This window comes from Mustelus asterias, chromosome 3 (assembly GCF_964213995.1).
Source record: "Mustelus asterias chromosome 3, sMusAst1.hap1.1, whole genome shotgun sequence".
Classification (NCBI taxonomy): Eukaryota; Metazoa; Chordata; class Chondrichthyes; order Carcharhiniformes; family Triakidae; genus Mustelus; species Mustelus asterias.
The window spans coordinates 6,294,624-6,322,502 of record NC_135803.1 but is presented as its reverse complement, the minus strand read 5'-3'; the positions used below and the strand labels follow the sequence as shown (position 1 = coordinate 6,322,502).

The 27,879-nt window shown below is 48.3% G+C and overlaps 1 protein-coding gene across 4 annotated transcripts in view; it reads left to right on the top strand.

The window, feature by feature from the left end:
• Positions 1-4,330: 4,330 nt before the first annotated feature.
• dynlt2b (dynein light chain Tctex-type 2B) overlaps positions 4,331-27,879 on the top strand; it is a 31,919-nt gene continuing 8,370 nt past the window's right edge. For 2 of the 4 annotated variants that reach the window (XR_013496266.1, XM_078204503.1), the window contains exons 1-3: positions 4,338-7,583; positions 21,320-21,453; positions 22,269-22,338. Coding sequence is in view for 2 of the 4 variants with exons in the window: in XM_078204503.1 (XP_078060629.1) it covers positions 7,540-7,583; positions 21,320-21,453; positions 22,269-22,338 (248 nt within the window). In the remaining 2 variants the exon portion in view is untranslated. Of the gene's footprint in view, positions 7,584-21,319; positions 21,454-22,268; positions 22,339-27,879 lie in introns of all 4 variants that reach the window. The other 2 variants (XR_013496265.1, XM_078204491.1) reach the window with 2 other exon arrangements.

Genomic DNA, 27,879 nt, shown 5'->3' with positions numbered 1-27,879 from the left:
CACCCAGACCCTATCCCCGTAATCCCACATATTAAGTCTGCTAATCCTCCTAAACTACACATCTTGGGACACTAAGGGGCAATTTAGCATGGCCAATCAACCTAACCCGGCCACCTTTGGACTGGACAGATCTTGGCTTTGGTATTATGGATGAGGTGATTAATTTCTTTAATGTCTCAGCCATCACTTCTGAATAGATCAAACTTCCCTGTGACGAACTAGGAAGTGCATCGTCCTGGTAGATTTTCTGTTTCTACCTGAGAGGTAGATTTACAGCAATGTAAATGGCACAAACCAGTTTCAGTACATCTTAGAAGTAATGCTTGACATGAGCACTTGTGAAATTTCTTGGCATGTCTTAACTGTCATCCACAATGGAAACTTCTAGAAACCGGCCAACTTGTGTTATCAGATGTGTCATGTGACCTGTGGCAGCCATCTTAAGTCAGTGTCATTGCTTGCATTTTAAAAGTCCTTTTAAAGATGTTTAATATATATTTGACCAGCTGGTCATATATATATTAAACATCAACCAGAGGGTGGTTGTAGAGAGTTGTTTTTCAAACTGGCGGCCTGTGACCAGCGGTGTGCCACAGGGATCAGTGCTGGGGCCACTGTTATTTGTCATTTATATTAATGATTTGGATGAGAATATAGGGGGCATGGTTAGTAAGTTTGCAGGTGACACCAAGATTGGTGGCATACTGGACAGTGAAGAAAGTTATCTCGGATTGCAACGGGATCTTGATCAATTGGGCCAGTGGGCTGACAAATGGCAGATGGAGTTTAATTTAGACAAATGCGAGGTGATGCATTTTGGTAGATTGAACCAGGGCAGGACGTACTCAGTTAATGGTAGGCCGTTGGGGAGAGTTACAGAACAAAAAGATCGAGGGGTACATGTTCATAGCTCCTTGAAAGTGGAATCACAGGTGAACAGAATGGTGAAGAAGGCATTCGGCATGCTTGGTTTCATCGGTCAGAATATTGAATACAGGAGTTGGGACGTCTTGTTGAAGTTGTACAAGACATTGGTAGGGCCACACTTGGAATACTGTGTGCAATTCTGGTCACCCCATTATAGAAAGGATATTATTAAACTAGAAAGAGTGCAGAAAAGATTTACTAGGATGCTACCGGGACTTGATGGATTGAGTTATAAGGAGAGGCTGGATAGACTGGGACTTTTTTCTCTGGAGCATAGGAGGCTGAGGGGTGATCTTATAGAGGTCTATAAAATAATGAGGGGCACAGATTAGCTCGATAGTCAATATCTTTTCCCAAAGGTAGGGGAGTCAATAACTGGAGGGCATAGGTTTAGGGTGAGAGGGGAGAGATACAAAAGTGTCCACAGGGACAATGTTTTCACACTGAGTGTCTGAAACAAGCTGCCAGAGGTAGTAGTAGAGGTGGATACAATTTTGTCTTTTAAAAGCATTTAGATAGTTACATGGGTACGATGGGTTAGAGGGATATGGGCCAAATGTGGGCAACTGGGATTAGGTTAGGAATTTTTTAAAAAGGGTGGCATGGACATGCTGTAAACCTCTATGACTCTATGGTTAAGAAGGCGTATGGTGTGCTGGCCTTTATCAATCGAGGGATTGAGTTTAGGAGTCCAGGGATAATGATGCAGCTATATAAGATCCTCGTCAGACCCCACTTGGAGTACTGTGCTCAGTTCTGGTCGCCTCATTACAGGAAGGATGTGGAAAAGATTGAAAGGGTGCAGAGGAGATTTACAAGGATGTTGCCTGGATTGAGTGGCATGCATTATGAGGATAGGCTGAGGGAGCTCGGTCTTTTCTCCTTGGAGAGACGTAGCATGAGAGGAGACCTAATAGAGGTATATAAGATGTTGAGAGGCATAGATTGGGTGGACTCTCAGAGGCTTTTTCCCAGGGTGGAAATGGCTGCTACGAGAGGACACAGGTTTAAGGTGCTGGGGGGTAGGTACAGGGGAGATGTTAGGGGGACGTTTTTCACACAGAGGGTGGTGGGCGAGTGGAATCGGCTGCCGTCAGTGGTGGTGGAGGCAAACTCAATCGGGTCTTTTAAAAGACTCCTGGATGAGTACATGGGACTTAATCGGTACTGGGGCCTCAACTATTTACCATTTATACAGACGGTCTGGAGGAGGGGACTGAGTGTAGGGTAACAAAGTTTGCAGACGACACAAAGATAAGTGGAAAAGTGAATCGTGTGGAGGGCGTAGAAGGTCTGCAGAGAGATTTGGACAGGCTGAGTGAGTGGGCGAGGATCTGGCAGATGGAATATAACGTTGACAAATGCGAGGTTATTCACTTTGGAGGAAATAATAGCAAATTGGATTATTATCTAAATGGAAAAAAATTACAACATGCTACTGTGCAAAGGGACCTGGGGGTCCTTGTGCTTGAGACGCAAAAACCCAGTCTGCAGGTGCAACAGGTGATCAAGAAGGCAAATGGGATGTTGGCCTATATCGCATGGGGGATAGAATATAAAAGCAGAGATGTCTTGCTGCATCTGTACAGGGCATTGATGAGGCCGCAGCTGGAATACTGTGTGCAGTATTGGTCCCCTTATTTGCGGAAGGATATATTGGCCTTGGAGGGAGTGCAGAGAAGCTTCACCAGGTTGATACCAGAGATGAGGGGTGTTGATTATGAGGAGAGACTGAGCAGATTGGGTTTGTACTCGTTGAAATTTAGAAGGCTGAGGGGGGGATCTTATAGAGACCTATAAGATAATGAAGGGGCTGGATAGGGTAGAGGTGGAGAGATTCTTTCCACTTAGAAAGGAAGCTAGAACTAGAGGGCACAGCCTCAAAACAAAGGGGGGTCAGTTTAGGACAGAGTTGAGGAGGAACGTCTTCTCTCAGAGGGTGGTGAATCTCTGGAATTCTCTGCCCACTGAAGTGGTGGAGGCTACCACGTTGAATATGTTTAAATCACGGATAGATGGATTCCTGATCGGTAAGGGAATTAGGGGTTATATGGATCAGGCGGGTAAGTGGAACTGATCCACTTCAGACCAGCCATGATCTTATTGAATGGCGGGGCAGGCTCGAGGGGCTAGATGGCCTACTCCTGCTCCTATTTCTTATGTTCTTATGTTAATAGGGTGGAGGGTTATAGGTAGGCCTAAAAGGTAGGGATATGTTCGGCACAACTTGTGGGGCCGAAGGGCCTGTTTTGTGCTGTAGCTTTTCTATGTTTCTATAGTGAAATTAATGATTAATATCACACAAGGACATGGCACGTCATCGTAACAAGATACAGCAAGCAATTAGGAAGATAAATTTTATGTTGGGTTTTGTTGCAAGGGGTTAGTGTTTAGGTCCCAGCCACGAATCCTATTCCCTAGTTACCGACTCCCATTCCTTGCCCTGCATTGTGTCTGAAGCTCAATCTGTCTGTTTGCGATCTTAGTATCGTAACCAAACCCAGGAGTTTCTAACCGCATATCCATACCATCACCAAGACTGTGATATAAGCGTGATACGCCAAATGGATATCTCCTTTAGTATACTACTTTATGATTCTATCATTAATATTTAACAATGCTAGTACATAACCATATCAACATCTAACTGAGGCAATTAAAATTAAAAATGGTCGGGGAGATAAAGAGAAACTATTTCATCTTGCTGGGACACAAACAGAAAATGCTGCAAAATCTCAGCAGGTCTGACAGCGGCTGTGGGGAGAGATTAGAGCCAACATTATGAGTCCAGATGACCCTTCGTCAGAGCTCTCTCTCCACAGATGCTGTCAGACCTGCTGAGATTTTGCAGCATTTTCTGTGTTTGTTTCAGATTCCAGCATCCGCAGTATTTTGCTTTTATCCTGCTGTTGGGAGTTGTTCTGAAGCAATAATGGACCATCTTACAACTAGAGTTTAGGAGTGAAATCAGGAAGGCTTTCTTCACACAGAGGGAAGTTTCAAAGCTGGAACTCTCAACCCCAAAAGGCTCTGGAGGATTGGGGGTCAATGAAATTTTCAATACTGCAATTAGCAAGTTGTTTTTTTGGCGCAGTAATAAGTCTCACAACACCAGGTTAAAGTCCAACAGGTTTATTTGGTAGCACGAGCTTTCGGACCGCTGCCCCTTCATCAGGAGCGGCGCTCTGAAAGCTCGTGCCACCAAATAAACCTGTTGGACTTTAACCTGGTGTTGTGAGACTTCTTACTGCGCCCACCCCAGTCCAACACCGGCATCTCATCTTGTTTTTTTGGAACAGGGGTTTTCAAAGAATTTCAGTCAAAGGCAGAAAAAAGGGATTGAGGTATGAGTGAGCCAAGTGTGATGATGTTGTGCCTTTAAGAAAAGTACTTGACATGATTTTTGTGCAGGATGTGTTGCAACAGTTTGTTTTTATTATCAGAGATGTTCTGTCTGTATACAGCAGCACAGTACTGTTCCTGCAGCAGCATAATTGTTCTTAATTGCTACAATGTTTGTTTTAATCTGGACTGATGCTGTTCTGTTATTTTGTGTTTTCCCCTGGGCTATTGAAGTGTCGGACTTGATTAGGTTGATTGACATGTAAGGTCATATGACTGGGTGGAGCGAGGCTTTCACAGAGAACTCAAGGCAGTCTGCTTTTTGGGCACCTTTAGAGAGAGGTTGCTTTCTCTGTATCTCTTGCTCTGTTTGAAGTGGAGATTAGAGGTCTCTTTGTCTGAGATTCTATAGTCTGGAGGTGGAGCTTTATCTGGAAGGTGCTGGGTGAGAATTAGAAGGCATGTGTCTGCCTGGATCACTCTCCAAAGGCCAAACATCTAGTAGCCACATTAGCATATTTGGTTTTCTGTGCTAACTGGTTCTGAAGAAGGGATTTATGTCTATGGGGGAATACTGTTAAATTGGAACAATAGAGATAGCTGGCTGTTAAGAATTATACTTTTTCATGTTTAAGTATTTGATTGGCAAAAATTATGCTAATTATTTTTGTTATATTCTGTGTTCTTAAATAAAGTTTGTTCTGATAAAAGCTTCTTAGTGGGTCACTGGAATCATACCTGGAGTGAAACACCTTATGCTCGCCCTAATGCCAAAATCAAATGTAAAAGTTAGGGGCAAGGCTAACTTCAGAGTTTCTGATCTGGTCTTTACCACAAGATCCAATCGGGTGGCATGCTACAGACAGGAGAGAATTTAATTGAAAAAGCCCTGGTTTCTCCTTTCACTGTCTGTACATAAACAGAGAGGTGATTGGATCCTGATTTCCTCCTTTTTAAGCGGTGGCATATTTCTCACTCTCCGTTTTGGTGTGATCCAATTTTTATTAATAAGCCCACAGGAAATTTGACATAGCGTAAGCTCAGAGGGGTACTTTATCTGTGCACACTCAAACACAAGAGGAAGGGCACAGGGTAGCCTCCAAGATTGGCTGTACAATAAAGCGGGGCGGCAGGGAGGAATAAAGAAAGACAGGTTTACAGTGGAAAGGCCACAGAAAACTAGAATTATTATTTCATGTGAATCCAGTGTTCAGAATCAAAAGTCCAATGGTGTATTCCTTCACAGAGGCCGGCAGACTGATGCTGGGTAATTCCCTTTTCCTGAAGAGATGACCTCCACAATGGGATAGGCACATATGGATGAATTAGTCTTATAGGTAATAGTATAAAAATTCAGAAGTCCCATTAGAAACAGTATAGATGGGGGTCAGGCAATTTTTAAAAATAATTTATGGTATATGGGCATCACTGGCTAGACCAGCATTTATTGCTCATCCCTAATTGCCCTTGAGAAGGTGGTGGTGAGCTAGCTTCTTGAACCCGCTGCAGTCCTTGAAGTGCAAGTACACACACAGTGCTGTTAGGCAGGGAGTTCTGGGATTTTTACCCAGCGACAGTGAAGGAACAACGATATATTTCCAAGTCAGGATGGCGAGTGACTTGGATGGGAACCTCCAGGTACTGGTGTTCCCAGGTCTCTTTTGTTCTTGTGCTTCTAGATGATAGTGGCCATGGGTTTGGAAGGTGCTGCCGAAGGAACCTTGGTGAGTTCCTGCAGTGCATCTTGTAGATGGTACACAGAGCTGCCACTGTTCACCAGTGGTGAGGGAGTGTAAAGAATAGCAATCAAGCGGGCTGCTTTGTCCTGGATGGTCTCAAGATTCTTGAGTGTTGTTCTAGCTGCACCATCCAGGCAAGTGGAAAGTATTCCATTACACTCTTGACTTGTGCTTTGTAGGTGGTGAACAGGCTTTGGGGGTGTCCAGAGGTGAGTTACTCGCTGCAGGATTCCCAGGCGGCACGGTGGCACAGTCGTTAACACTGGTGCCTCACAGCGCCAGGGACCTAGGTTCGATTCCTAGCTTGGGTCAATGTCTGTGTGGAGTCTGCCCATGTCTGCGTGGGTTTCCTCCGGGTGATCCGGTTTCCTCCCACAGTCCAAAGGTGTGTTGGTTAGGTGCATTGACCCGAACAGGCGCCGGAGTGTGGCAACTAGGGAAGTTCACAGTAACTTCATTGCAGCGTTAATGTAAGCCTTATCTGTGACTAACAAATAAACTTTAAAGTTTAGGTTGCAGAGTCCTTTGACCTAGCTGGCTGGTGGACTCCAGTGTCTTATCAAATGTGGATGACATTTGTAGAATTCCATCTGAATTTGATCTCTGTAGCCACAGGGGTCAGTAGCATCTCTCCAGAGATAACGAGGAGTCATCTTCTCTGATTCTGCTGGAAGATTCCATTTGTTTGTTGCTACCACCGATCTCCTCTAGCTGGGACTAGTCCATCTTAGTCCTGCTAAGGAATCCTGGCCAGTGAGCTGCCAAGAATAAGGGGTAGCATATTTAAAACAAGATGAGGAGAAATTAGAAAAGCAAAAAACTCCAAGTGAAAGGTGTGGCAATGGGCAGCCGTATGGGTCCCAGTTCTGCCCGTTTCTTTATGGGTTGCGTGGGGCATTCCCTGTTCCAGTCTGACTCCGCCACCCCGCCGTCCTTTATCGGTACGTTGACGACTGTTTTTGGTGGCAGCCATGATGTGGAATTGCCGGCGTTGGACTGGGGTGAACACAGTAAGAAGTCTCACAATACCAGGTTAAAGTCCAACAGGTTTATTTGGAATCAGGAGCTTTCGGAGCGCCGCTCCTTCCTCAGGGGGGCTGCCCTGGTGTTGTGAGACTATTTCGGTGCCGCTTTGTGCCCTTGTCTGGACCTGGATGGTGGAGGATGTTGTACGCAGCGGTGCCCGGTACCCGCAGGTTAATCTGACCCAGGGACTCCCTGGTTCTGTGGCCAGAGGAAGAATGTGTGTCGGTTTATGGAGGTTGCTCCGGGCTGCAGCTCCTTTTTAGTTCTTTGAAGGGGCCGTTCCTGAACGTTTGGTTGCCCAGGCCCCAGGCTCAGGGTGAAGACTGATTGCCCGGGCCCCGGGCTCGGGTTCGGGCCCCGGGCTCAGGCCCCGGGTTCAGGCCCCGGGCTCGGGTCTCTGACACCCCGCCCCCCGGAACCAATCTCTGGGACGGAGGCTCCACCGGAAGCGCGGGTCAGCCACACCGCCCGGACCGGAAGCGGCGGTTGCCGGGGTGACGGGGAAATGTCGGAGAATACCTACAGCATCAGACCCGCTTTTCAACACAGGTACCGGGGAGAGAGAGACTGTGAACCCGGGGGCGAGAGAGACTGTGAACCCGGGGAGAGAGAGACTGTGTACCCGGGGAGAGAGAGACTGTGTACCCGGGGAGAGAGAGACTGTGTACCCGGGGAGAGAGAGAGACTGTGTACCCGGGGAGAGAGAGAGACTGTGTACCCGGGGAGAGAGAGACTGTGTACCCGGGGAGAGAGAGAGACTGTGTACCCGGGGGAGAGAGAGAGAGAGAGACTGTGTACCCGGGGGAGAGAGAGAGACTGTGTACCCGGGGAGAGAGAGAGACTGTGTACCCGGGGAGAGAGAGAGACTGTGTACCCGGGGAGAGAGAGAGACTGTGTACCCGGGGGAGAGAGAGAGACTGTGAACCCGGGGGAGAGAGAGAGAGACTGTGTACCCGGGGAGAGAGAGAGACTGTGTACCCGGGGAGAGAGAGAGAAACTGTGTACCCGGGGAGAGAGAGAGACTGTGTACCCGGGGAGAGAGAGAGAAACTGTGTACCCGGGGAGAGAGAGAGACTGTGTACCCGGGGAGAGAGAGAGAAACTGTGTACCCGGGGAGAGAGAGAGACTGTGTACCCGGGGAGAGAGAGAGACTGTGTACCCGGGGAGAGAGAGAGACTGTGTACCCGGGGGAGAGAGAGAGACTGTGAACCCGGGGGAGAGAGAGAGAGACTGTGTACCCGGGGGAGAGAGAGAGACTGTGAACCCGGGGGAGAGAGAGAGAGACTGTGAACCCGGGGGAGAGAGAGAGAGACTGTGTACCCGGGGGAGAGAGAGAGAGAGAGAGAGAGAGACTGTGTACCCGGGGGAGAGAGAGAGAGACTGTGTACCCGGGGGAGAGAGAGAGAGACTGTGTACCCGGGGGAGAGAGAGAGAGACTGTGTACCCGGGGGAGAGAGAGAGAGACTGTGTACCCGGGGGAGAGAGAGAGAGACTGTGTACCCGGGGGAGAGAGAGACTGTGGACCCGGGGGAGAGAGAGAAACTGTGTACCCGGGGAGAGAGAGAGACTGTGTACCCGGGGGAGAGAGAGAGAGAGAGAGACTGTGTACCCGGGGAGAGAGAGAGACTGTGTACCCGGGGGAGAGAGAGAGACTGTGTACCCGGGGAGAGAGAGAGACTGTGTACCCGGGGAGAGAGAGAGACTGTGTACCCGGGGGAGAGAGAGAGACTGTGTACCCGGGGGAGAGAGAGAGACTGTGTACCCGGGGCAGAGAGAGAGACTGTGTACCCGGGAGAGAGAGACTGTGTACCCGGGGGAGAGAGAGACTGTGTACCCGGGGGAGAGAGAGAAACTGTGTACCCGGGGAGAGAGAGAGACTGTGTACCCGGGGGAGAGAGAGAGACTGTGTACCCGGGGGAGAGAGAGAGACTGTGTACCCGGGGCAGAGAGAGAGACTGTGTACCCGGGAGAGAGAGACTGTGTACCCGGGGGAGAGAGAGAGACTGTGAACCCAGGGGAGAGAGAGAGAGAGACTGTGTACCCGGGGCAGAGAGAGAGACTGTGTACCCGGGAGAGAGAGAGAGACTGTGTACCCGGGAGAGAGAGACTGTGTACCCGGGGGAGAGAGAGACTGTGTACCCGGGGCAGAGAGAGAGACTGTGTACCCGGGGCAGAGAGAGAGACTGTGTACCCGGGGGAGAGAGAGAGACTGTGTACCCGGGGGAGAGAGAGAGACTGTGTACCCGGGGGAGAGAGAGAGACTGTGTACCCGGGGGAGAGAGAGAGACTGTGTACCCGGGGGAGAGAGAGAGACTGTGAACCCGGGGGAGAGAGAGAGAGAGAGACTGTGTATCCGGGGGGGAGAGAGAGAGAATGTGTACCTGGGGAGAGAGAGAGAATGTGTACCCGGGGAGAGAGAGAGAGACTGTGGTCCCGGGGAGAGAGAGAAAGACTGTGTACCCGGGGGAGTGAGAGAGAGACTGTGTACCCGGGGAGAGAGAGAGAGAGAGACTGTGTACCCGGGGAGAGAGAGAGAGAGAGACTGTGTACCCGGGGGAGAGAGAGAGAGAGAGAGACACTGTGTACCCGGGGGAGAGAGAGAGAGAGAGAGAGACTGTGTACCCGGGGGAGAGAGAGAGACTGTACCCGGGGAGAGAGAGAGAGAGAGACTGTGTACCCGGGGGAGAGAGAGAGAGAGAGAGAGACACTGTGTACCCGGGGGAGAGAGAGAGAGAGAGAGAGACTGTGTACCCGGGGGAGAGAGAGAGACAGAGAGAGACTGTGTACCCGGGGGAGAGAGAGAGAGAGAGAGAGGCTGTGTACCCGGGGGAGAGAGAGAGAGACTGTGTACCCGGGGGAGAGAGAGAGAGACTGTGTACCCGGGGGAGAGAGAGAGACTGTGTACCCGGGGGAGAGAGGGAGAGAGAGAGACTGTGTACCCGGGGGAGAGACAGAGAGACTGTGTACCCGGGGGAGAGAGAGAGAGACTGTGTACCCGGGGAAGAGAGAGACTGTGTACCTGGGGGAGAGAGAGAGAGAGACTGTGTACCCGGGGGAGAGAGAGAGAGAGAGACTGTGTACCCGGGGGAGAGAGAGAGAGTGACTGTGTACCCGGGGGGAGAGAGAGAGAGAGACTGTGTACCCGGGGGAGAGAGAGAGAGAGAGAGAGACTGTGTCCCCGGGGGAGAGTGAGAGAGAGAGTCTGTGTACCCGGGGGAGAGAGAGAGACTGTGTACCCGGGGGAGAGAGAGAGAGAGAGAGACTGTGTACCCGGGGGAGAGAGAGACTGTGTACCCGGGGGAGAGAGAGAAACTGTGTACCCGGGGGAGAGAGAGAAACTGTGTACCCGGGGAGAGAGAGAGACTGTGTACCCGGGGGAGAGAGAGAGAGACTGTGTACCCGGGGGAGAGAGAGAGACTGTGTACCCGGGGCAGAGAGAGAGACTGTGTACCCGGGGGAGAGAGAGAGACTGTGTACCCGGGGGAGAGAGAGAGACTGTGTACCCGGGGGAGAGAGAGAGAGACTGTGTACCCGGGGGAGAGAGAGAGAGACTGTGTACCCGGGGGAGAGAGAGAGAGACTGTGTACCCGGGGGAGAGAGAGAGACTGTGTACCCGGGGGCGAGAGAGAGACTGTGTACCCGGGGGAGAGAGAGAGAGACTGTGTACCCGGGGGAGAGAGAGAGACTGTGTACCCGGGGGAGAGAGAGGGACTGTGAACCCGGGGGAGAGAGAGAGAGACTGTGTACCCGGGGGAGAGAGAGAGAGAGAGAGACTGTGTACCCGGGGAGAGAGAGAGAGAGAGACTGTGTACCCGGGGGGAGAGAGAGAGAGACTGTGTACCCGGGGGAGAGAGAGAGAGAGAGACTGTGTAACCCGGGAGAGAGAGAGAGAGAGAGAGAGACTGTGTACCCGGGGGAGAGAGAGAGACTGTGTACCCGGGGGAGAGAGAGAGACTGTGAACCCGGGGGAGAGAGAGAGAGAGAGAGACTGTGTACCCGGGGGGGAGAGAGAGAGAATGTGTACCTGGGGAGAGAGAGAAAGACTGTGTACCCGGGGGAGTGAGAGGGAGACTGTGTACCCGGGGAGAGAGAGAGAGAATGTGTATCCGGGGAGAGAGAGAGAGAGACTGCGTACCCGGGGGAGAGAGAGAGAGAGAGAGAGACTGTGTACCCGGGGGAGAGAGAGAGAGAGAGAGACTGTGTACCCGGGGGAGAGAGAGACTGTGTACCCGGGGGAGAGAGAGAAACTGTGTACCCGGGGGAGAGAGAGAAACTGTGTACCCGGGGAGAGAGAGAGACTGTGTACCCGGGGGAGAGAGAGAGAGACTGTGTACCCGGGGGAGAGAGAGAGACTGTGTACCCGGGGGAGAGAGAGAGACTGTGTACCCGGGGGAGAGAGAGAGACTGTGTACCCGGGGGAGAGAGAGAGACTGTGTACCCGGGGGAGAGAGAGAGAGACTGTGTACCCGGGGAAGAGAGAGAGAGACTGTGTACCCGGGGGAGAGAGAGAGACTGTTACCGGGGGGAGAGAGAGAGAGAGACTGTGTACCCGGGGGAGAGAGAGAGAGAGACTGTGTACCCGGGGAGAGAGAGAGACTGTGTACCCATGGAGAGAGAGAGAGACTGTGTACCCGGGGAGAGAGAGAGAGAGAGACTGTGTACCCGGGGAGAGAGAGATAGACTGTGTACCCGGGGAGAGAGAGAGAGCGAGACTGTGTACCCGGGGAGAGAGAGAGAGAGTGTGTACCCGGGGAGAGAGAACAAAGAACAATACAGCACAGGAACAGGCCCTTCGGCCCTCCAAGCCCGCGCCGCTCCCTGGTCCACACTGGACCATTCTTTTGTATCCCTCCATTCCCACTCCGTTCATATGGCTATCTAGAAAAGTCTTAAGCGTTCCCAGTGTGTCCGCCTCCACCACCTTGCCTGGCAGCGCATTCCAGGCCCCCACCACCCTCTGTGTCAAATATGTCCTTCTGATATCTGTGTTAAACATCCCCCCCCTTCACCTTGAACCTATGACCCCTCGTGAACGTCACCACCGACCTGGGGAAAAGCTTCCCACCGTTCACCCTATCTATGCCTTTCATAATTTTATACACCTCTATTAAGTCTCCCCTCATCCTCTGTCTTTCCAGGGAGAACAACCCCAGTTTACCCAATCTCTCCTCATAATTAAGCCCCTCCATACCAGGCAACATCCTGGTAAACCTCCTCTGTACTCTCTCCAAAGCCTCTACGTCTTTCTGGTAGTGTGGCGACCAGAACTGGATGCAGTATTCCAAATGCGGCCGAACCAACGTTCTATACATCTGCAACATCAGGCCCCAACTTTTATACTCTATGCCCCGTCCTATAAAGGCAAGCATGCCATATGCCTTCTTCACCACCTTCTCCACCTGTGACGTCACCTTCAAGGATCTGTGGACTTGCACACCCAGGTCCCTCTGCGTATCTACACCCTTTATGGTTCTGCCATTTATCGTATAGCTCCTCCCTACATTATTTCTACCAAAATGCATCACTTCGCATTTATCAGGATTGAACTCCATCTGCCATTTCTTTGCCCAAATTTCCAGCCTATCTATATCCTTCTGTAGCCTCTGACAATGCTCCTCACTATCTGCAAGTCCTACCAATTTTGCGTCGTCTGCAAACTTACTGATCACCCCAATTACACCTTCTTCCAGATCGTTTATATAAATCACAAACAGCAGAGGTCCCAATACAGAGCCCTGCAGAACACCACTAGTCACAGGCCTCCAGCCGGAAAAAGACCCTTCCACTACCACCCTCTGTCTTCTGTGACCAAGCCAGTTCTCCACCCATCTCGCCACCTCCCCCTTTATCCCATGAGATCCAATGAGAGAGAGAGAGAGAGAGAGAGAGACTGTGTACCCGGGGAGAGAGAGAGAGACTGTGTACCGGGGGAGAGAGAGAGAGAGACTGTGTACCCAGGGAGAGAGAGAGAGAGAGACTGTGTACCCAGGGAGAGAGAGAGAGAGAGAGACTGTGTACCCAGGGAGAGAGAGAGAGAGACTGTGTACCCAGGGAGAGAGAGAGAGACTGTGTACCCGGGGAGAGAGGGAGAGACTGTGTACCGGGGAGAGAGACTGTGTACCCGGGGAGAGAGAGAGAGACTGTGTACCCGGGGGAGAGAGAGAGAGAGACTGTGTACCCGGGGAGAGAGAGAGAGACTGTGTACCCGGGGGGAGGGAGAGAGAGAGAGACTGTGTACCCAGGGAGAGAGAGAGAGAGACTGTGTACCCAGGGAGAGAGAGAGAGAGAGAGACTGTGTACCCGGGGAGAGAGAGAGAGACTGTGTACCCGGGGAGAGAGAGAGAGACTGTGTACCCGGGGAGAGAGAGAGAGACTGTGTACCCGGGGAGAGAGAGTGAGAGAGACTGTGAACCCGGGGAGAGAGAGTGAGAGAGACTGTGAACCCGGGGAGAGAGAGAGAGACTGTGTACCCGGGGAGAGAGAGAGAGAGAGAGAGAGACTGTGTACCCGGGGAGAGAGAGAGACTGTGTACCCGGGGGAGAGGGAGACTGTGTACCCGGGGAGAGAGAGAGAGACATAGAGACTGTGTACCCGGAGAGAGAGAGAGACTGTGTACCCGGGGGGAGAGAGAGAGGGAGAGAGAGAGAGTGGCTGTGTACCCGGGGAGAGAGAAAGAGAGAGAGAGAGAGAGACTGTGTACCCGGGGAGAGAGAGAGAGAGACTGTGTATAACAACAAAAGCCTTACAAACTGACACTTGTCTTTTCAAGAGAAATGCAGTCATGCTTGGTAAAGATTTGCTGCCAAACTTTGCCATACTGTTTTGGCTCAGTCCATTTGTATTGGCTTTTCTTATTGGGCACAGTAAGTAGCCTCACAACACCAGGTTAAAGTCCAACAGGTTTATTTGGAATCATGAGCTTTCGGAGCGCTGCTCCCTCACCAGGTGAGTGGACTCATTCACCTGATGAAGGAGCAGCGCTCCAAAAGCTCCTGATTCCAAATATACCTGTCGGACTTTAATCTGGTGTTGTGAGACTTCTTACTGTGCCCACCCCAGTCCAAAGCCGGCATCTCTAGATCATTTCTTGTTGGACAAAGTGTCCACCATCTGATTGATATTAACGCTCGTACCCTGGCACCTGGACGTTCGACAGGAACATTTTTTCCCCTTGTGTCCTGCACCTTGTCTCAAGTTACAGTCACTGCTGTGCTGACTCCAGGACCTCATCCCTCTGCTTCCATCATTAATGCTGGCCTGATACCTGGCTTCAAAAAGCCTGTTGCACCAGCACTCCAACCTCAGCCTTTCTTGCTGCTGCTTGCTTGCCCTCGCATCAAAGGAAATATTTACTGTACCAACTCCAAAGTAGGGGTTCAGAGGGAGCATTGCAGATTCTCACAAATTCGTAGAATCATAACGTCATAAACAGGGGAAGGAGAATGCATTCAGCCTATCAAGCCTGCTCTGCCATTCAGTAACATTGTGGCTCATCTGATTGTGGCCTTAACTCCACTTTCCTTCCTGTCCCAATAACTCTCGACTCCTTATAGATCAAAAATCTATCTAACTCCACCTTGAATATATTCTGTACCTGGGGTCACCATTGCAGATGTCAGAGCAGCTTTCTTGAAGGTCAACCCACAGAAAGCGACTGGCCCTGAAGGGGTACCTGGACGAGCACTCATATCCTGCGCGGATCAGCTGGCGGAGGTATTCGCAGACATCTTCAACCCCTCTTTACAACAATCTGAGGTCCCTATCTGCTTTAAGAAGATGACCATCATCCTGGTACCTAAGAAAAACCAAGCAGCGTGCCTCAATTACTATCATCCGGTAGCTCTGACATCCATTATTATGAAGTGCTTCGAAAGGCTAGTCATGGCACGAATCAATTCCAGCCTCCCGGACTACCTGGATCCACTGCAGTTTGCCTACTGCCACAACAGGTCCACAGCAGACGCCAGCTCCCTGGCCCTGCACACAACCCTGGACCCTAGATAACAAAGACACCTATGTCAGACTCCTATTTATTGACTACAGCTCAGCCTTCAACACCATTATTCGCACGAAACCCATCTCCAAACTCAGTGGTCTGGGCCTTGGCTCCTCCCTCTGTGACTGGATCCTGAACTTCCTAACTCACAGACCACAATCAGTGAGGATAGGCAATAACACCTCCTCCACGATCATCCTCAACACCGGTGCCTCACAAAGCTGTGCTCTCAGCCCCCTACTATACTCCTTATACACCCATGGCTGTGTGGCCAAATTCCCCTCCAATTCGATTTTCAAGTTTGCTGACGACACCACCGTAGTGGGTCGGATCTCAAACAATGACGAGACAGAGTACAGGAATGAGATAGAGAATCTGGTGAACTGGTGCAGCAACAATAATCTCTCCCTCAATGTCAACAAAACGAAGGAGATTGTCATCAACTTCAGGAAGTGTAGAGGAGAACATGCCCCTGTTAGAAAGGGTCGAGAGCTTCAAGTTTTTAGGTGTCCAAATCACCAGCAACCTGTCCTGGCCCCCCATGCTGACACTATAGTTAAGGAAGCCCACCAACGCCTCTAATTTCTCAGGAGGCTAAGGAAATTTTGCATGTCAGTTACGACTCACCACCTTTTACAGATTCACCATAGAAAGCATTCTTTCTGGGTGTATCACAGCTTGGTATGGCTCCTGCTCCGCCCAAGACCGCAAGAAACTACAAAAGGTCGTGCATGTCGCCCAATCCATCACGCAGACCAACCTCCCATCCATTGACTGTTTACACTTCCTGCTGCCTCGGCAAAGCAGCCAGCATAATTAAGGACCCCATGCACCCATTCTCTCTTCCACCTTCTTCCTTTGGGAAAAAGATACGAAAGTCTGAGGTCACGTACCAATCGACTCAAGTATAGCTTCTTCCCTGCTGCTGTCAGACTTTTGAATGGATCTATCTTGCATTAGGTTGATCTTTCTCTGCACCCTAGCTATGATTGTAACACTATATTCTGCACTCTCTCCTTTCCTTCTCTGTGAACTGTTTGCTTTGTCTGTACAGCGCGCAAGAAATAATACTTTTCACTGTATACTAATACATGCTACAAAAATAAATCAAATCAACACCTCAGCAGCCTCTACTGTCTGGACAAGTGAATTCCAAATCTAGCCATCCTCTGTGAGAAGAAATTCTTCCTGATTTCCATATTAAATGGACGATCCCTTATTCTGAAACTGTACTCCCTAGTTCTAGATTCCCACGTGAGAGGATGTGTTCCTTCAGCACCGATCCTTTCGCATCTTATACATTTTAATAAGATATCCTCTCAGCCTTCTAAACTCCAGTGATAACGACCCAACCTGTCTTCATAAGACAATCCCTTCGCCCCAGGGAGTGAACCTTCTCTGAACTGCTTCCAATGCAAGCAAACCTCTCCTTGGGTAAGGAGACCAAAATTGTATTCCAGATGCACTCTCACCAACGTCCTGTACAGTTGTAGTTGAGTCATAGGAAATAGGAGCAGGTCCGTCAAGCCTGCTTTGCCATTCAGCTCGATCATGGCTGATCTTCTACTCAATGCCATTTTGCCACACATCCCCATATCCCTTGCTACCTTTACTGTCTGGCAATTTATCACTCTCGATCTTGAACAGGCTCAATGACTGAGCATTCACAACCTTTTGGGGTAGAACATTCTTATTGCATAATACTAGGTCTAAAATAGCCTGTTCTCTAGTAGGTTCCTCAACACACTGTTCCAGAAAATCATTTCATGTACATTCCAGGAATTTGTCTTGCAGTCAAAAAATGTCTCCTCATCTCCCCCTCTGGTTCTTTTAACAATACCTCCGATTAAGCCCCTGATTGCTGACCCTCCCACCACGGGAAACAGTTTCTCTCCAGCTACTCTATTGAAACCCTTTTTGATTTTGAACATCTTTATTAAATTTCCTCTTGATCGTCTTAGAACAAAACTCCAACCTCGCCACATTACTGAACTCCTGCAGCCCTGCAACCATTCTAGCAATCTCCTTCGCACAGTCTGTAAGGCCTTGACATCTGCGAGTGTGGCGCCCAGAATTGGAGCAAGGGCTCCAGCTGAGTGATTTATAAAGATTCTTCATAACCTCAGTGGTTGGTAAACTGATAGAGAAGAGCCTGAGGGACAGGATATATGAGCATTTAGAGAGGTTTAGTATGCTCAAGAAATAGCTCAAGGGCGGCACGGTAACACAGTGGTTGGGTGGCACGGTAACACAGTGGTTAGCACTGCTGCTTCACAGCTCCAGGGACCTGGGTTCGATTCCCGGCTTGGGTCACTGTCTGTGTGGAGTTTGCACATTCTCCTCGTGTCTGCGTGGGTTTCCTCCGGGTGCTCCGGTTTCCTCCCACAGTCCAAAGATGTGCGGGTTAGGTTGATTGGCCATGCTAAAATTGCCCTTAGTGTCCTGAGATGCATAGGTTAGAGGCATTAGTGAGTAAATATGTAGGGTTATGGGGGAAGGGCCTGGGTGGGATTATGGTTGGTGCAGACTCGATGGGCCGAATGGCCTCTTTCTGTGCTGTAGATTTCTATGAATACTCAGCATGGCTTTGTCAAGGGCAGATCGTGTCTTACGAGCTTGGTGGAGTTCTTCGAAAATGTGACTAAACACATTGACGAAGGGAAGGCGATAGATGTGGTTTATATGGATTTTAGCAAGGCGTTCGTTAAGGTCCCCCATGCAAGGCTTCTAGAAAACGTGAGAGGGCATGGGATCCAAGGGGCTGCTGCCCGGTGGATCCAGAACTGGCTTGCCCAAAGGAGGCAGAGAGTGGGTATAGATGGGTCTTTTTCTAAATGGAGGTCGGTCACCAGTGGTGTGCCCCAGGGATCTGTTCTGGGACCCTTGCTGTTTGTCATTTTCATAAATGACCTGGATGAGGAAGCAGGGGGATGGGTTGGTAAGTTTGCCGACGACACGAAGGTTGGTGGGTTGTGGATAGTCTGGAGGGATGTCAGAAGTTACAGAGGGACATAGATAGGATGCAAGACTGGGCGGACAAGTGGCAGATGGATTTCAACCCAGATAAATGCGTCGTGGTCCATTTTGATAGGTCAAATGGGATGAAGGAGTACAATATAAAGGGAAAGACTCTTAGTACTGTAGAGGATCAGAAGGACCTTGGGGTCCAGATCTATAGGACTCTAAAATCGGCCCTGCAGGTGGAGGAGGTGGTTAAGAAGGCGTAAGGTGTGCTGGCCTTTATCAATCGAGGGATTGAGTTTAGGAGTCCGGGGATAATGATGCAGCTATATAAGACCCTCGTCAGACCCCACTTGGAGTACTGTGCTCAGTTCTGGTTGCCTCACTATAGGAAGGATGTGGAAAAGATTGAAAGGGTGCAGAGGAGATTTACAAGGATGTTGCCTGGATTGAGTGGCATGCCTTATGAGGATAGGCTGAGGGAGCTCGGTCTTTTCTCCTTGGAGAGACGTAGGATGAGAGGAGACCTAATAGAGGTATATAAGATGTTGAGAGGCATAGATCGGGTGGACTCTCAGAGGCTTTTTCCCAGGGTGGAAATGGCTGCTACGAGAGGACACAGGTTTAGGGTGCTGGGGGGTAGGTACAGGGGAGATGTTAGGGGTAAGTTTTTCACACACAGGGTGGTGGGCGAGTGGAATCGGCTGCCATCAGTGGTGGTGGAGGCGAACTCAATAGGGTCTTTTAAGAGACTCCTGGATGAGTACATGGAGCTTAATAGGATGGAGGGTTATAGGTAGGTGTAGAAGGTAGGGATGTGTTCGGCACAACTTGTGGGCCGAAGGGCCTGTTTGTGCTGTAGTTTTTCTATGTTCTGTAACTTGCTTGTTTTTGTACATTATGTCTCTGTTAGTAAAAGCCAAAAGTCCTGTATGCTTTCTGAACCGCCTTTTTAACTTTAACTTTAACCATTCGGCCTCTCCCAGGCGCCTCTGTCGTTGAACACCTTTTAAAATTGTACCAGCTCGTTTTTACGGCATCTCCATGTTCTTCCGATCAAAATGTATCACTTCTGTGTTAAATTGTGTCTGCCCCATCTTTGTCAATTTATGTCCTTCTGAAATCTGTTACTCTTCACTGTTCACCATATCTCTGAGTTCTGTATCATCTGCAACTTTGAAATTAAGCCCTGTGTACTCCAATCTATAGCAAAAAAGAGTAGTGTTCCTAATACTGACCCCAGGAAACACCAGTGGAACTCTGCCTCCAGCCTGAAAAAAAACAGCAATCTGCCATTGCCCTCTGCTCTCTGACCCTTAGTCGATTTCCCTGGCCATCTCCTTTTCAATCCATGGCTGTAACTTCGCTATTACATCCACAATGCAGTTCCTCCTCAAGTGCTTTTTGAAAGTTACTATAACTCATCCCCAAGTCCCCCCTGCTCCCGACTTCAGAAATGCACCATGTAACTGTCTTCAAAAAGGGAGATAAATCATGTTGTGGAAATTATCAAAGTACATCCCTCTTGTCCGTAGCAGGGAAAGTCCAGACACACAGTCCCCTTAACCACCTACTTTCTGTGGATGAGGAAATCCTCCCAAGAGAGACAGTTTGGCTTTAGACCTCTTAGAGGAACCCCTGCATAGTCTTTCTTGCCAGACCAATCCAAGAAAGCTGTCAAGAAAAACATCAATAACCCTTCATTGCATCCATCAACCTATGTGGATTGTGCTCCAAAAATTTAGATCTCCAAGAAACTTGTCACAATGCTGCAATGGTTTGAGTGGGAGCTTGCTACTAATTGTTCAGAATGGCAACAACTTGTCCGTCAACCTGTGTTGCACTTTGCCTCATCATTAAGATGCTGTGACTCAGAGCAGCAGCAGAGAAAAAAAGTAAATCCTGCTCTCCAGATCCCCCTACCATGTGGGACGTCCAGCCCCATGTGTCCAAAGACCACTTCCATCTTGAAGGACAAGGGCAGCAGATAAATGGGAACACCGCCACCTGCAAGTTCCCCTCCAAGCCACTCACCATCCTGACTTGGAAATATATCACCGTTCCTTCACATTCGCTGGGTCAAAATCCTGGAATTCCCTCCCTAACGGCATTGTGAATCAACCCACAGAACATGGACTGCAGCGATTCAAGAAGGCAGCTCACCACCACCTTCTCAAGAGCAACTAGGGTTGGGCAATAAATGCTGGCCAGCCAGCGACGCCCTTGTCCCACGAATGAATAAACAAAAAGGACCTGCAGGTCAAGAATCGGCCTGTTCAGTAGATGTCATCCTTGAATCAAGGGGCAACCAGCACCAATGATGGGTGCACCAAAGATAGCCATCAACCACACTGCCCTCATCAATCCTCTCAATACCTTCATCAACAAATTCAAGCTATTCAGAGACTATTTTCCTTTAATGAATCATAGAAACCCTACAGTGCAGAAAGAGGCCATTTGGCCCATCGAGTCTGCACCGACCACAATCCCACCCAGGCCCTACCTCCATATAATTACTCACTAATCCCTCTAACCTACGCATCTCAGGTCTCTCAGGGACAATTTTTAGCATAGCCAATCAACCTAACCTGCACATCTTTGGACTGTGGGAGGAAACCGGAGCACCCGGAGGAAACCCACGCAGACACGAGGAGAATGTGCAAACTCCACACAGACAGTGACCCAAGCCGGGAATCGAACCCAGGTCCCTGGAGCTGTGAAGCAGCACTGCTAATCACTGTGCTACCGTGCCGCCCTGTTGGTTGTCAATTATTAACCCATGTTTTCCAAGTAGCAATTCATTTTATATTGGATTATATCGAAGATCCCCCACAAAATTTCTTTACTTGTTCCTTTTCACCATTTTGCTTTACCATCATCCCTTTTGTCAACCTCTCCTGTCCTCCACCCTATCACATACCGTCCTTTTTCCTCAGCTGTATTATAAACTAATATTTCTCTCACATCTGTCTTCCACTTTTGAGGATAAATTGTTAGTCTTCAATGTTAACTCTGTTTCTCACTCATGGTTGCTGCTGGACCTGCTGAGCATTTCCACATTTTCCTATTTTAATTTCATATTTCCAGAAACCGCAGTGTTTTGCTTTTATAAAGTGTAGGAACCTGGACAAGGTATCCGGCGTTGTTGGTTGACCTATACCCTAACAGCTTCAGGAGAGACAGGCAAGGGGTTAACAACCAAATGTCTTGGCGTAGCGCAGTGTACACCAGTCTTTTGCAGCAAAATACACTGGTAAAATACAGCCGCGCACTTGACTGTAAAATTGTCGGGATGGCATGTACTAACGGCCAGAACTATTGTCACTAGGTTCAAGACGGCTATTGTGAAAGCGAAGATCAATAGTGTGCTGAAGGAGGAATTATCAAACAAGCTTTATAACCCAGAGGAAGTTCCCCTCATGACCAGGAATATTGCAGAAGCCATAAAGACTCAAGTAAAAGGTACAGTACATTTGTATCATATTATATGGACTGTACAGGCATCTATACAAAGGAACAAGTAAGGTGAGGTGGAACATTCAGAATTGCAATCCCCGCCACTTTTACATTGCTCCTGCCTACTGTACATACAATACCAACAACTTTATATAGCATTTTCAACTTGGTGAAATGCCCCAGGGTGTTTCAGAAAAGAACATTAGGGAGGGAAATCCAGAACTTTGGCCTCGGGCAGATGAAAGGCATGGTCGTTAATGGGCAGTGGAGCAATTAAAATTGGGAATGCACCAGAAGCTGGAATCAAAGCAATGCAGGGGTTAGAGTGTATGAGTTTTAGAGTTTATTTATTAGTGTCACAAGTAGGCTTACATTAACACTGCAATGAAGTTACTGTGAAAGTCCCCTAGTCGCCACACTCCGGCGCCTGTTCGGGTACACAGAGAGAATTTAGCATGGATATTGCACCTAACCAGCACGTCTTTCGGACTGTGGGAGGAAACCGGAGCACCTGGAGGAAACTCACGCCGACACGGGGGAGAACGTGCAGACTCCTCACACACAGTGACCCACGCCGAGAATCGAACCCGGGTACCTGATGCTGTGAGGCAGCAGTGCTAGCCACGTGCCACCCAGTGAATGGGTTTGCAGGGGTGGGGGGGGTGATAGGAATTGGTGGATTGGGAACCAATGTCAGCTGGCGAGCACAAGGACTGTGGGTGAAAGGGAGTTGGTGCAAGTTGGGATTTGGGCATTCGCCCTGCTTTCAGATGTCTGTGTTCAAAAAGCAGTATTGATAAGAGCTTGTCCTGTTTCTGCAGAATGTGCGTTCGAGCGATATAAGGTGGTGGTACAGGTCGTTATTGGAGAGCAGCGAGGTGAAGGAGTGAAGTACGTTGTCGACTTATCTTGATTTGTTTTATATTTGGTCCTATGATTCATTATGTTGCCTTTCCTCCTTCTTAGTAAGAGTTTTAACAACACCAGGTTAAAGTCCAACAGGTTTATTTGGTAGCAAATGCCATTTGCTTTTGGAGCGCTGCTCCTTCGTCAGATGGAGTGGATATCTGCTCTCGAACAGGGCATACAGAGACACAAACTCAAGTTACAGAATACTGATTAGAATGCGAATCTTTACAGCTAATCAAGTCTTAAAGATACAGACAATGTGAGTGGAGAGAGCATTAGGCACAGGTTAAAGAAATGTGTATTGTCTCCAGACAGGTCAGCCAGTGAGATTCTGCAGGTCCAGGGAAGCTGTGGGGGTTCCTGATAATGTGACATGAACCCAAGATCCGGGTTTAGGCCGTCTTCATGTGTGCGGAACTTGGCTATCAGTTTCTGCTCAGCGACTCTGCGCTGTCGTGTGTCATGAAGGCCGCCTTGGAGAACGCTTACCTGAAGATCAGAGGCTGAATGCCCGTGACCAAAAGCTAATGGCATTTGCTACCAAATAAACCTGTTGGACTTTAACCTGGTGTTGTTAAAACTCTTACTGTGTTTACCCCAGTCCAATGCTGGCATCTCCACATCATTTCCTCCTTCTTCACAGGGCACTCTCTCCTTGTTCAATTATGTTTTCACCTTGCTTTCATGTAGAGCTGATATGGCAAGGAAAGCATATGTTGCCTCTCTTTGGTCATCTGACAAAAATATATCACTTCAGACTTACAAGGTTTCGGGCTTTGAGGTATAAAACCCTTCTAATTAAAAATGACTGCAAGATCGTGTAATGGTGCATGATGCTGACTTCATCAGGAACACAAAGGGTACTTATTAACTAGGAAAAACTGTACAAAAGCAGCAGCCCCTCGGCTACCCCAGTCCTTACATGTCTTCTACATGCCTTCAGATATCTTCTGCCGAAGAGAGAGATCCACCCACTGGAGTGATTACCCTCTCTCAGTCCCAATTGGTCCCTCAAACGTAGGTGACCCTCTTCTGCTGTGCTGCCCTTAAATGGACAATTGCCACAGGTCTGAATTCTTAATTTCAAACACGAGGGTTGTCAGTTGTGCCAGACCGATAAGGCACGAATAACTAGTATTTATGAATCAAGTAGAATTTACATATCAAGCAAGAATTTACATATACTCAAGTAGAGCCAATGAAAACAACGTAGACATTTCTCATCTTTTGAGAACCGAGGAATTCTTGATGTTGCGAGCACAGTCGATGTCTCTTTTGCTTTTTGTCTTTGAAGTGTTGTTGAACTGTGTCCATACCAGCCGAGGAGCCATGTGCCAACAAGGACTACGATTTCTCAACTTTTATCCCCCAATCTCTCATTCCTTTCTTGGAAATGGTCCAAATTCACCCCTCTTATTGGCCATAGGGTGCAAATCATCTTGTCAGCTCACCTCTGTAACTCGAGCCATATAGACTGGAGACAAGTTTTCGCCCCTTTTCTCCTGGACCCCTCAGAGTTTACATTGTGTACAAATGATACATTTCATCCACATACACAGAAGCCATAAATAAAGTGACATTTTCTTGTCAACATATTTTCACCCAAGCCCCACCAATATCATTAAAATAGTTTCCCTCTGGTGCAGATCAATTAAAGCAATACATGGTTTGTTTAAAGATATAGTGTCATTCTAAGTTCAGACTCTGAACTCAGTGCTGTTAACAATTTCTTCAAAGCAGAAAACCTCTTGAATTCAAACTTCACTACACCACTAAAGTCATAAATTCATCAAGTATAGTTTCTCACAAGCAACTTGCCTTCCTGTTCCCCAATTGCCTTGATTGTTAATTATCCAACAGAAAATCAAACTGACCCTTTGATTTGATTTGATTTGATTTATTATTGTCACATGTATTAGTATACAGTGAAAAGTATTGTTTTCTGCGCGCTATACAGCCAAAGCATACCTTACATAGAGAAGGAAACGAGAGAGTGCAGAATGTAGTGTTACAGTCGTACTTAGGGTGTGGAGAAAGATCAACTTAATGCAAGGTAAGTCCATTCAAAAGTCTGACAGCAGCAGGGAAGAAGCTGTTCTTGAGTCGGTTGGTATGTGACCTCAGACTTTTGTATCTTTTTCCCGAAGGAAGAAGGTGGAAAAGAGAATGATCGGGGTGCGTGGGGTCCTTAATTATGCTGGCTGCTTTGCCGAGGCAGCAGGAAGTGTAGACAGAGTCAATGGATAGGAGGCTGGTTTGCGTGATGGATTGGGCTACATTCACAACCTTTTGTAGCTCCTTGCGGTCTTTGGCAGAGTAGGAGCCATACCAAGCTGTGATACAACCGGAAAGAATGTTTTCTATGGTGCATCTGTAAAAGTTGCTGAGAGTCGTAGCTGACATGCCAAATTTCCTTCGTCTTCTGAGAAAGTAGAGGCATTGGTGGGCTTTCATTTTTAAAAGTGGTTAAGGAATAAATTCCAAATGGGTTACAGATTCTAAAAATAAGTAGAATTATCAAAATCTTGCACACTTCTCCGCATTAAATTTTATCTGCCACTTGTCTGCCAATTCCACCAACCTGTCTATGCCAACTTTAAGTCTAACACTATCCTCCTCAAAGTTCACAATACTTGCAAGTTTTAAATCATCTGTAAATTTTGAAATTGTGCCCTTCATATCCAGTGATCTCGTAAAATGATGGTTTGCGCATGGTTGTCAACTCCACATTGAGCATCACCTTGTGAGAGACAGGAGCCCCACTCTGGCATGGCAGTCTCTGTGGCATTTGCTGCAGAGGAAGACTGTGGGCTGTGAAGGTGTGTGATTTGCTGATGTCTCTGGGCCGTCCTCTCGACGAGCTGAGCCTTTTGTTTCTGCTCACCTCTTCCAATGCCCTTCCAAACAGTCAGCCTCCGGAAGTCACAGCCGTCAGCGATTGTCTCCCGGTTGTTCGTATCTTACTTTCAGGTGTCCTTGTAGCAGAGGCGTGGACACCCAGGAGGTCGTGAGCCAGTGACCAGTTCATCATACAAAAGGTTTATAGATTTGTGGCTGCCATCCATCCTATGAACGTGGCTAAGCCAGTGCAGACATCATTGGCTTAGCAATGAGTGTATGCTGATGGAATTAGCTCCAGGACTTCTGAGTTGCTGACTTTGTCCTGCCAAGAAATGCTGAGGATATGTGAGACAGTGAAGGTGGAAACTGTTCAGCCTTTTCTCCTGCCTAGCATATGTTACCCAGGTGTACACTGCGAATGAAGGCTTGTTACACTTGCAGTTTGCTATTCTCAGTCAGTTTGTTCCACACACTCTCACTCAGTTTGGACATAGCAGCTGCAGTTTTTGTAATGCATGTGTCCATTTCAGCACCAGGTGACAGATTGCTGGTGATTGTAGAGCCGAGATATGTGAAGCTATCAACAATTTCCAGGGACACATTGTCAAGGCTGATAGATGACAGTGTGGCAACATTCAAGACCCAGGACATTTGTCTTCCTGATACAGATGGTCAAACTGAATTCTTTACTGGTGTGAGAGCGTCTGTTCACTTGGTGCTGAATGTGACCCTCGGTATGGAATGCTACTGTGACATCATTAGCATAGAGCAACTCTCAGAGAATTTGGCACACCTGTGTCTTGGATCTCAGGGCAGCAGGTTAGACATAGCAGGTTGGTTCTGCTTTGTAAGTCGTCCAAAATCTGAACTGGACAAGCCATAGAAATACTTTAGCCACAAGAGCAGGTCAGAGGCTAGCAATCTTGTGGCAAATTGCTCACCTCCAGACTCCCCAAAGACTGACCACGAGGCACAAGTCAGGTGTGTGTTCGAATAGTCTTCACTTGCCTGGATGAGTGCAGTTCCAACAACACTCAAGAAGCTCAATACCATCCAGGACAGAGCAGCCCCGCTTGATTGGCACCACATCTGCAAATATCCACTCCCTCCACCATTGACGCATATTGTCAGCCGTGTGTACCATTGACAAGATGTACTGCAGGAACTCAGAGGCTCCTTCTGAACCTATGACCACTATGCTTGGAGAGAGCCTTAGCCAAGAATGAACAAGTCAAAGGAAAAATTGACACGTTGAAAAAAACAAGGAAGGACAAGGGCAGCAGATACATGGGAACACCACCACCTGCAAGTTCCCCTCCAAGCCACTCACTATTCTGACTTGGAAATATATCACCGTTCCTTCTCTGCCGCTGTGTCAAATTCCTGAAACTACCTTCCCTAACAGCACTACGGGTATACCTACACCACATGGACTGCAGTGGTTCAAGTTGGCAGCTCATCATCACCATCTCAAGGCAATCAGCAATGGTCAATAAATGCTGGTGTAGCCAGCGTGCCTACTTCCCGTGATTGAATGAAAGAATCCCCTCTGTTGAAGCTGAAGGCATCTGACAACAGTGAAGAAGAAGAATATGCAGACTGTCAGAGCTAGACTACAAGCCTCTTTGATTTCACTGCGGATCTTAAAGGACTTTGATGTTGCCCTGTGACAGTTAACCTACCAAACATGGCAAGAGGAGATCATACGGAGCAGCTTCGACAGACAGCCAGTTTTCTCCAGCTTTAATAGACCAGCTCAGCTCACGTGATCAGATGCTTTGGTGAGATCGATGAAGGCAATGTATAGACCTGGATCATTAAATATATTAAGCTGGGTTTCTTGGCCTTTTTGGAGGGCGGTTAAAGTTGACCACATTGCTGAGGGTCTAGAGCCACCCACAGGCCGGGGTGGATAAGGACAACAGATTTTCTTCAGTAACGGACATTAGTGAACCAGATGGATTTTTTATGGTAACTTAGTAGTTTCATGGTCACCATTACTGCTTTTTATTCCAGATTTTATTTACTGCAGCAGTTTGATTTGAAGCAACATTGCAGATTTACTATTCAATATAATGTTTATGTGGTTCATCTTTTAAAGATGTTCCCCAATCTGTCCTTGCTCCTATAATGCTGGGAATCAGTCCTGGCTGTTTCCTACAGAAATAGGAAAAACCTGCATTAATATAGCACCTTTCAAACTCTCAGGCTATATAAAGTGCTTCACAGTTCGTTTAGTTTATTTTTTTTCAAAAATATACTTTATTCATTAAAAAAAGCTCTCAAATGAACATTGCCCAACGACAGATCCAAAAGTTACAAACAGTGCAAAAAAAGAATCATTTTTACAGTACAATACAGTGCTTATTTACAAAACATTACATTCATTACATTTCATTACTTAAAACTATATACATACCTCAGAGATTACTGTGTGCTGTTGTTTTTCAGATTAGCACACAGTTACGTAGGCCGAGGATATTCTGCAGTTACCGGGCCCTCGGTCTGCCTCGGTTGAAAGGCTTTACACGGTGGCCTTTCTCCATTGTGCCTTGGCGGCGGCTGCCCCAAGCTTGAGCGCATCCCTGAGCGCGTAGTCCTGGACCTTGGAATGTGCCAGTCTGCAACACTCGGTCGAGGACAATTCTTTCAGCTGGAAGATCAGCAAGTTTCGGGAGGACC